At 42.6% G+C, this 9,466-nt stretch overlaps 1 protein-coding gene across 2 annotated transcripts; it reads left to right on the forward strand.

Moving 5' to 3' along the window:
* Window positions 1–1,705: 1,705 nt before the first annotated feature.
* Window positions 1,706–9,466, forward strand: LOC101758097 (LRR receptor-like serine/threonine-protein kinase ERECTA). 2 transcript variants are annotated; one of them, XM_004964884.4, is made up of 27 exons: window positions 1,706–2,031; window positions 2,792–2,921; window positions 3,010–3,081; window positions 3,179–3,250; window positions 3,345–3,416; window positions 3,516–3,587; window positions 3,674–3,745; window positions 3,990–4,061; window positions 4,148–4,219; window positions 4,310–4,378; window positions 4,471–4,542; window positions 4,669–4,740; window positions 4,874–4,945; window positions 5,034–5,105; window positions 5,211–5,282; window positions 5,366–5,437; window positions 5,569–5,640; window positions 5,717–5,788; window positions 5,861–5,932; window positions 6,018–6,089; window positions 6,191–6,259; window positions 6,337–6,408; window positions 6,494–6,567; window positions 6,661–6,789; window positions 6,978–7,343; window positions 7,614–7,987; window positions 8,729–9,466. In XM_004964884.4, exons 1-27 carry the CDS (start codon window positions 1,932–1,934, stop codon window positions 9,110–9,112), a joined length of 2,991 nt encoding a protein of 996 aa, XP_004964941.1. In that variant the 5' UTR covers window positions 1,706–1,931; the 3' UTR covers window positions 9,113–9,466. The 2 variants fall into 2 exon arrangements, with proteins under 2 accessions (XP_004964941.1, XP_004964942.1); XM_004964885.3 differs by having other exon boundaries at window positions 1,707–2,031; window positions 6,996–7,343; window positions 8,729–9,112.

A 9,466-nucleotide genomic window follows, 5' to 3' on the forward strand; every position in this document is an offset into this window, starting at 1 on the left:
CACCATCTTTCATTGCTCATCCTTTTTATTTATATTTGTAGTCCTCATGGAAATAGTTTTCATGGTTAGAGTTCCTTAACAATTTAGATGCCAGTGATTTTAAAGTATGTTTTTGAACATAGGCATTGTGTTCTTTTTGATGCTTTGGATATAAGGTGTTAAACTTTAACAGTGTCACATCGAATGTTCGGATGTTAATTAGAAGAATTAAACATGAGTTAATTATAAAACTAATTGCAGAACCCTGTGCTAATTCACGAGATGAATCTATTAAGCCTAATTAATCCATCATTAGCAAATGGTTATTGTAGCACAACATTGTCAAATCATGGACTAATTAGGCTTAATAGATTCGTCTCGCGAATTACACTCTATCCGTGCAATTAGTTTTGTAATTAGCCTATATTTAATACTCCTAATTAGCATCCAAACATCCGATGTGACGGGTGTTAAACTTTAACACCGTGTTGCCAAACAGGCCCTAAGTTATGTCTTTACGTGCATGTGAAAGACGTTGATAAGCTTTCGAGCCAACAAGCTAATTGTAAATTGTACTTGTGCATCGACTGACCTCTTTCACCATCCACACGCGGAATCGCCGCGGTGATAACACCGCCTATTGCCTGACACGATCATTTTGAAGTCTTGGCTTCCACAAATCAATATAGTAATGACAACCGGAAGCCAAGACTTTTACTTAGTGCTAAAGAGGGTGGTCGTAAACCTTTGATATTGATCGTAGTGGTTTGGCCGTTGGATTTAGGATCATGCATGTTTCTTTGGTAATTGAATTTACAAACCATACGTATTGCATCAGTCATTACCTAGAAAAACAGTGTATTAATAATATATTAACACTGACCAATAGTTTTTTTTCAACCATGAGGATTGTATCAAGACAGTCAAGAAACTAACTCAAATTTGAAATGAAACATTAACATCTGGTTTGTACTTCCTCATCAAATGGGGGCCTTCAGTCATCTCCCCCACCTCTTGCCTGTTGGTGTTAACTTTTCTGATCTCCAGTTGAAAGCTCCAGTACAGGCCTAATTAGGGGGTGTTTGGATACGAGGTGTTAAACTTTAACAGTGTCACATCGGATGTTCGGATGATAATTAGGAGAACTAAACATGAGCTAATTATAAAACTAATTGCAGAACCCTGTGTTAATTCGCGAGACGAATCTATTAAGCCTAATTAATCCATCATTAGCAAATGGTTACTGTAGCACCACATTGTCAAAATCATGGACTAATTAGGCTTAATAGATTCGTCTCGTGAATTATACTCCATCTGTGCAATTAGTTTTGTAATTAGCCTATATTTAATACTCCTAATTAGCATCCAAACATCCGATGTGACGGGTGTTAAAGTTTAACAGCTGGTTGCCAAACAGGAAAGATCCACACAGTGGATCCAAACACACAGACTTGTGGTGGCCCACCTGCAGGTAACCCTCCTGCAGACTCACAGCTAGCATTAACCCAATCCAAACTCGCAGGCCCCACATGTCAGTTGTACCATGCTCCTCGATTTGTGACTCCAGTTCTACTGCTCTAGGCCAACCAGATAGACAGAGAAAAACACTGTACGACACGGATGTGACCTCTCAGTGTCCTCCCCCTCTCATCACAAGAAAACACTCTCTCTCTAGAGCCAAACTGCTCTCCCCCCCTCTCTCTCTCTAAACAAAACTCCAAGCTTATAGCCTGCTAGGAAGCTACTCCCCTCTAGCTTAGCCCCTGCCACTCTATCGCCCAGCCATACAGCTACTCGCTGTCACTGAGGCAGCGGCGCAAGTGCGCAAAGCCGAGCGCGAGAACCCACGAAACCAACCAAGAGCTCCGCCCCCATTAAGGCAGGCAGGCTTGCTGCAGCACGCTTCGCACTCCATCGTCGTTGTCCTCCCTCCCTGTAATGTCACTCCCCCGATGCTTGTCCGCAGCTCAGTGGCCATGAGGACGACGGCCGCGGCCACCTCGCGTGCTCTCGTCGCCCTCCTCCTCGTCGCCGTCGCCGTCGCCGACGATGGTTGGTGATCTGTTTCCCTTTTCGCTCTCTCCCTATATCTCTTTCTTCTCCGGGTGTCCTCTGGTTGCGTACTGGGGAGCAAAAGATTCAGGGGGTTGGGTTTGTTAGGATTAGTATTTTATTAGCGCCGCAAGTACGCGCTTTTGGAGGCATGGTGATTCGCTAGTGCTCCATTCCCATTTCTTTACCGAGTCTAACACTTAACTACTCCTTGTGATTTGTGCCATTCTCATCTCATCTTCTCTTCTGCCTTGCCAAGAAGCTTGCAGCAGCCTCAGCCCTCAACCTAGTTCACCGATGTTTCAAAATGTATATCTTCTCCCTTCGCGTTCTGTTTTTGTTTTTACATGTGCCGTTTTCTGCCCTGTTCTGCTGCTTGTTGGAGCAAACTTTCAGAAGATTAAGAAATGGTTTGGGCACCAAATCTTCCCTCTTTCTTTGGCTCTTCAGTGATGCAAGTGTTTTTAATCTGTTCTGTGTACGTTGTTGAGCCGTTACTTTGATTTTTCTGCTCACTATGATCCTGCTCCCATTGTGGGCGAATCCTGGTAACTTTGTCTTTCACCATTGTGCTATTTTTGGGCTTTTCAAATCTGCTGTTCCTCAACTAAGTTTGCTTTCTTGCCTTGAAAACTAGAGGAAACCGTCTCTTTCTGCTCATATTCCTTTTGCCGAACCTTCTGTTCAGATTTCTACCAATCTATAATCCGTTGTATCGCTGTTCTTTGTGCTAATCCGGCTGGTTCTACATCTTCCACAGGGTCGACGCTGCTGGAGATCAAGAAGTCCTTCCGCAACGTCGGCAACGTACTGTATGATTGGGCCGGCGATGACTACTGCTCTTGGCGCGGCGTCGTGTGCGACAACGTCACCTTCGCCGTCGCTGCTCTGTAAGATCAGCGTCCATTGAAGTTACCTCCTTTTCCTACCGACTGAGATGTGTGGCCACTGATGCGGGTTGGCGCCAATGCAATGCAGCAACCTCTCCGGACTCAACCTTGGGGGCGAGATCTCTCCAGCTGTCGGCAGCCTCAAGAGCCTCAGTTCCATGTACGGATGATTTCTTCTTTATCCTAATGACTGCGCTGTTGATTGGATTGCATTTTCTGACCTGAGGTAACTTGTGTGCTTTGGCATGTGCATCCAGCGATTTGAAGTCAAATGGGCTGTCCGGGCAGATCCCTGATGAGATTGGTGATTGTTCGTCGCTCAGGACACTGTAAGTGAGCTCTATGAGTTCTTCTGATTTTTAGGTTGTGGATTTATGCATATTTTGCTTACGGTTTATTCGATCTATGGTCTTTTGGTTTTAGGGACTTGTCTTTCAATAACTTGGATGGCGACATACCATTTTCGATATCAAAGTTGAAGCAGCTCGAGAACTTGTGAGGCTTGGTTCTTGCTGAATGGATACCAAAACAGCTTGCTATGATGGTCCTTTTGTAAGTTCTTGCTGATCTTGTGCTGTGTTTGTGATTTTCTAGGATATTGAAGAACAACCAGCTGGTTGGTGCAATCCCATCAACGCTGTCGCAGCTCCCGAATTTGAAGATCTTGTAAGATGCTTGTGCTACATGATTCTTATAATGTGGATTTAATTAAATGGGTTGGTACAGAATTTCTAATGTGATGCTCATTTCAGGGATTTGGCTCAAAACAAATTGACTGGGGAGATTCCAAGACTTATCTATTGGAATGAGGTTCTTCAGTACTTGTAAGTCATCCTTACATTGTTTTGTTATTTCAAAGAATATGTACTAGTGCTGGACTACTATCACTGCTAGTACTCTATCTACATTATTGAGGGCCTGGCCGCGCAGCAAAAGCTGGGCAGCTTTATGAAGTTTTTATAGCTTGGATGGTCTTGTCAAATGACATTTATGTGCATAAAGTGTTATGAAAAGTCAAGAAGTTTCTTCAATATTTTGTGGCTAAATTGGTCATAATTCATTACTTAGGGGACTGCGTGGCAATCATTTAGAAGGAAGCCTCTCTCCTGATATGTGCCAGCTGACTGGCCTTTGGTACTTGTAAGTTAACCGCGTGCCTAGTTCATTACAATTTTTTTTATGTTTCCTCAATCTGATTTTGAGCGTCCCATTAATTTGATCGTCAGTGATGTGAAGAACAATAGCTTGACCGGGGTGATACCAGACACCATTGGAAACTGTACGAGCTTTCAGGTCTTGTACGTATATGCATTCTTTGACCCTTCTGAAATCTGAACTAAGCTATTTAACTTTCCATTACGATTTTTCCTAACCTTTTTTATTGGTAGGGATTTGTCTTACAATCAGTTTACCGGGCCAATCCCGTTCAACATTGGCTTCCTACAAGTGGCCACACTGTATGCCTCTTCCCTTTTTTCACCGAAAAGAATCTAGTTACATGCATAACAGAGATAAGCTTACCTGCAAAAATGCACACATTTTGTCTTAGGTCCTTGCAAGGGAACAAGTTCACTGGTCCAATTCCATCAGTAATTGGTCTGATGCAGGCTCTTGCTGTTCTGTAAGTTCGATGATGAATTCTGTAGTTGCTAGATTATTGGCTAATCTAAAAGTGAGGCAACACTTTCTCATTTGTCGGTGGTGCAAGAAATACGATTGCTAATTGATACAACCTTTTACTTGTCAGAGATCTGAGTTACAACCAATTGTCTGGCCCTATACCATCGATACTGGGCAACTTGACATACACTGAAAAGCTGTAAGAATTCTTATCGCCCTAAATCTAGTCCATTGCTGTTTTATATTTTAATTTAACTGTTACAATTCACCCAAGAAAAGTTTGATGCGAGCATATTTCCGAGTTAGTACCATCATACATCTTGTGCTTGTAGGTACATGCAAGGCAATAGGTTAACAGGGTCAATACCGCCTGAGCTAGGAAATATGTCAACGCTTCATTACTTGTAAGTTTTAGTGTTTCTGTTGTTTTATATGTATGAAAATTCAGGTTAATTGTTGATCTATCTGTGTTGACAAATTGTCTGAATTCAGAGAATTGAATGATAATCAACTTACTGGGTCTATTCCTCCGGAGCTCGGGAAGCTTACAGGCTTATTTGACTTGTAAGTACCTTTTTGGGACCCTTTAATATTTTTCACGTGAGAAGTGCTTCTATGCTCTCCTGAAACTATATTGCTTGAAAATAGTTAATTGAACTCATTTTACAGGAACCTCGCAAATAACAACCTTGAGGGACCGATCCCTGACAATCTAAGTTCATGCGTGAATCTCAATAGCTTGTAAGAACAAATAATTCCTGAAGTTTTGCAGGTCATTTGTAGTGTCACGCATACATATATGACATGCTAATTTTCTTTTACAGCAATGCTTATGGCAACAAGTTAAATGGGACCATTCCTCTTTCGTTGCGGAAACTTGAAAGCATGACATACTTGTAAGTTCAAAATGGGTTTTAAGCCTTATGTTGTGCAAAACATGATTCGAATGAATTTTGTTTCATGGTGATCTGCTGCTCTGCTCATCTTGATTACTTATGTTGATCCTCTTTTTTTTTAATATGTATAGAAATCTGTCATCAAATTTTCTTAGTGGCCCTATTCCTATTGAGCTATCAAGGATCAACAATTTGGACACCTTGTAAGCTTTCATCAGCTTGCATTTTTTTAGTATCGCTGTCATGCTATGCTATATGTGACAAAGATATACATACCAGGGACTTATCCTGCAATATGATGACCGGTCCAATTCCACCAGCCATTGGCAGCTTAGAGCATCTATTGAGACTGTAAGTTTTTGGACCACTGTTTCTCAGATGTGTTGCCAGTTTCATGTACTGACAACAAACATGTTTATCTAGTAACTTGAGCAAGAATGGCTTTCTTGGATTCATCCCTGCTGAGTTTGGTAACTTGAGGAGTGTCATGGAGATGTAAGTGCCTTATTTTCTAGATTGGAACCCTTTTAAAGATTAGTTCCTTGCATACTATTTTGAATAACTTGACTTTTATTTCTAGTGATTTGTCCTATAATCACCTTGGTGGCCTGATTCCTCAAGAGCTTGGAATGTTGCAAAATCTGATGTTGTTGTAAGTTTTATCCTTTGAAGTCACATTTTCTTTTCAAGTTCATAAGTTTAATTTCAGAAGGAAAGCTTCTGATTCATCTGTTTATTTATTCACTTATGTAGAAAACTGGAAAATAACAATATCACTGGAGATGTCTCTTCACTGATGAACTGCTTCAGCCTCAATATCTTGTAAGTTCATATGGAGGAAACTTCTAAGGATGCTCAAAGTCTATGTTTCTAACATTATCCTTTTCATTTGTGGACAGAAATGTATCATACAATAATTTGGCTGGTGTTGTCCCTACTGACAATAACTTCTCGCGGTTTTCACCTGACAGGTATTGTGCACCCCCATTTCCATCAGTATTAAATCTGTTTGCTCGGACCTGGAAACATTATTTTAGTTTTCTGGTTATTTTTCAGCTTTTTAGGTAATCCTGGACTCTGTGGATATTGGCTTGGTTCTTCGTGTCGTTCCACCAACCACCAAGAGAAACGTAAGAACAGTTTTGCATTGATGAATTGTTTCGAAGTAAACTTTATTCACATAATAAATTTCCTTCTTTTCTTCCACTGGATTTTGTATGCAGCACCAATCTCAAGGGCTGCGATACTTGGCATTGCTGTGGGTGGACTTGTTATCCTCCTGATGATCTTAGTAGCTGTTTGCAGGCCACACCGTCCACCTGTTTTCAAAGATGTCACTGTAAGCAAACCAGGTAATGCATCGACTGAGTTTGAAATCTACTCATACAATACATCAATTCTTTCATTACTTTTTGAAGTTTGATATCATATATTGCTCGTATATTTAGTTCCTAATAAATTTATCAAACAATGCTATTTTCTGGAGTTGTAATTTATCACTCAGTTGATATGCTAGAACAGTATTAATACCTTGTAATAGATATGCATGCTGTTGCAGTGAGCAATGGTCCCCCCAAGCTGGTAATTCTTCATATGAACATGGCCCTTCATGCGTACGAGGATATAATGAGGATGACTGAAAACTTGAGTGAGAAATACATCATTGGGTATGGGGCGTCAAGTACAGTTTACAAATGTGTTCTGAAGAACTGCAAACCAGTGGCAATAAAAAAGTTGTATGCCCACTACCCGCAGAGCCTGAAGGAATTTGAGACTGAGCTTGAGACTGTTGGTAGCATCAAACACCGGAATCTAGTCAGCCTTCAAGGATACTCACTATCACCTGTTGGGAATCTTCTCTTCTATGATTATATGGAAAGTGGTAGCCTTTGGGATGTTTTACATGGTAAGTCGCAGCAGCTAACACATTCACCCAGTTTTTTTTGGGTCTAGGAATCAGGAGAGCAATTTAATGAATCAATCAGTAGCTAGCGCTACTATGCTTCTTTTCATTTCAATAGTCTTTGTTTGTTCATCTGTCACATAACATCATCTGGGATATCAAGACAGTTCATGTTTTGACAGAGGCTTCCTAATTTTTGGTTGTGGATATTCAGACAGAACTACTATGACTGCATCATGATAAAACTCTCTCTCTTATTTCCTCTTATTTCAGAAAGTTCATCCAAGAAGAAAAAACTTGACTGGGAGAGTCGCCTCCGGATTGCGCTCGGTGCAGCTCAAGGCCTTGCTTACCTTCACCATGACTGCAGTCCGCGAATAATTCATCGGGATGTAAAATCAAAGAACATCCTCCTTGACAAAGATTACGAGGCCCATCTTACAGACTTTGGGATTGCAAAGAGCTTGTGTGTCTCAAAAACTCACACGTCAACCTATGTCATGGGCACTATTGGCTACATCGATCCTGAGTACGCTCGCACTTCCCGCCTCAACGAAAAGTCTGATGTCTACAGCTATGGCATTGTTCTGCTGGAGCTGCTGACTGGCAAGAAGCCAGTGGACAACGAGTGCAATCTCCATCACTTGGTAACTATTTTTCGGTCTAGAAGTCGTTTTCTTCAGCTTATATTGCTTTGGATTCCAGTAGTGCCCAATAATTGCTGAACGAGGTGACCATTAGGCTTGTGTTCCTACCAGGGGACCAGCAACATGAAACCTAGCATGTGAGTAGATCTATCTGCACTGTAGACCTGCTATCGACTGGTGAGCCATCCATTGGCTGTGCTGACTGAAAGCTCCATTATAAGTTGCCGTGTCCTCCCCTAAAGCCTGCCATCTGTGTCCCCCTGTCATCAAATAATATAGATTGGAAGCAAAAAATGAAGTAACAGGATAACAGTGGGTTTTCATGTGCCCATCAGTAGCTTTTCCATGCCTTGATGTTACATTTGAAGTCACCTCAATTTTAAACATGGGGATCATCGTCACCCAAAATGACAATGCATATGCGCAGCAGTGGTGATAAATTAGGATGTTCTAGTATCTGGATAAAACTTGTGCCATGACACTGGTGTGGGCAGTCTCAGTACCGCATTTTATAATCATCAGCTGTAGGCTGGAACCAATTTACTTAATCTATAATCTAAAACATCGATCCATGCCTGAAATTATAACGCTTCTGCTGCTTCTTATATTGGCAGTAAAATTGTACATTATATTGTTGAAAGTCAAGGAAACTTTTTAAATGCTTTCTGGTTGGCAGATATGTCAACTATAGTGCTGCATTTCTAGCTCCGATCAAGCTCTCAACCAGTGCTTCAATCGCAGATCCTATCGAAGACGGCGAGCAATGAGGTCATGGAGACTGTGGACCCCGACATCGGAGACACCTGCAAGGACCTCGGCGAGGTGAAGAAGGTGTTCCAGCTCGCGCTGCTCTGCACGAAGCGGCAGCCGTCGGACCGGCCGACGATGCACGAGGTGGTGCGCGTCCTGGACTGCCTGGTGAACCCCGACCCGCCGCCGAAGCCGCCCGCCCATCAGCCGTCCGGCCAATCACCGTTGCCCCCGCCGTCGTCCGTCCCGAGCTACATCAACGAGTACGTCAGCCTGCGGGGCACCGGCGCGCTCTCCTGCGCCAACTCGACCAGCACCTCGGACGCCGAGCTGTTCCTCAAGTTCGGCGAGGCCATCTCGCAGAACACGGAGTAGGGAAGAGGTCTGAAGAGTTCGGGCGGCGGCGGTGGAGGGTGCAGATAGTGAAGTAGTAGCTGACTGACATTTTGTGGAAGATGTGCCGGGCTTGTTACTGGTAATGCAGGAGATCGATTAACAAGTGACTCAGTAGGGTGTTGTTAACTGTAAAAAGTCGTGTCTCTAGAGCTTCTTCCTCTTCTTTTTACCATTTTGCCTTGGTCTAACTTAGGAGGAGGCTGCATTGTTCATCTCTCTCGCTCCTGCATGATCTTTTCTTTTCCGTGCCTTTTGCCGTGTTGGAAGAACCAAGGGAGGGTGACTGACCTCCATCTGCATGAAAACTACCAGCTCCTGTTGCTTTTGTTGGAA

Source organism: Setaria italica, chromosome IV (genome assembly GCF_000263155.2).
Source record: "Setaria italica strain Yugu1 chromosome IV, Setaria_italica_v2.0, whole genome shotgun sequence".
In the NCBI taxonomy this organism is placed as follows: domain Eukaryota; kingdom Viridiplantae; phylum Streptophyta; class Magnoliopsida; order Poales; family Poaceae; genus Setaria; species Setaria italica.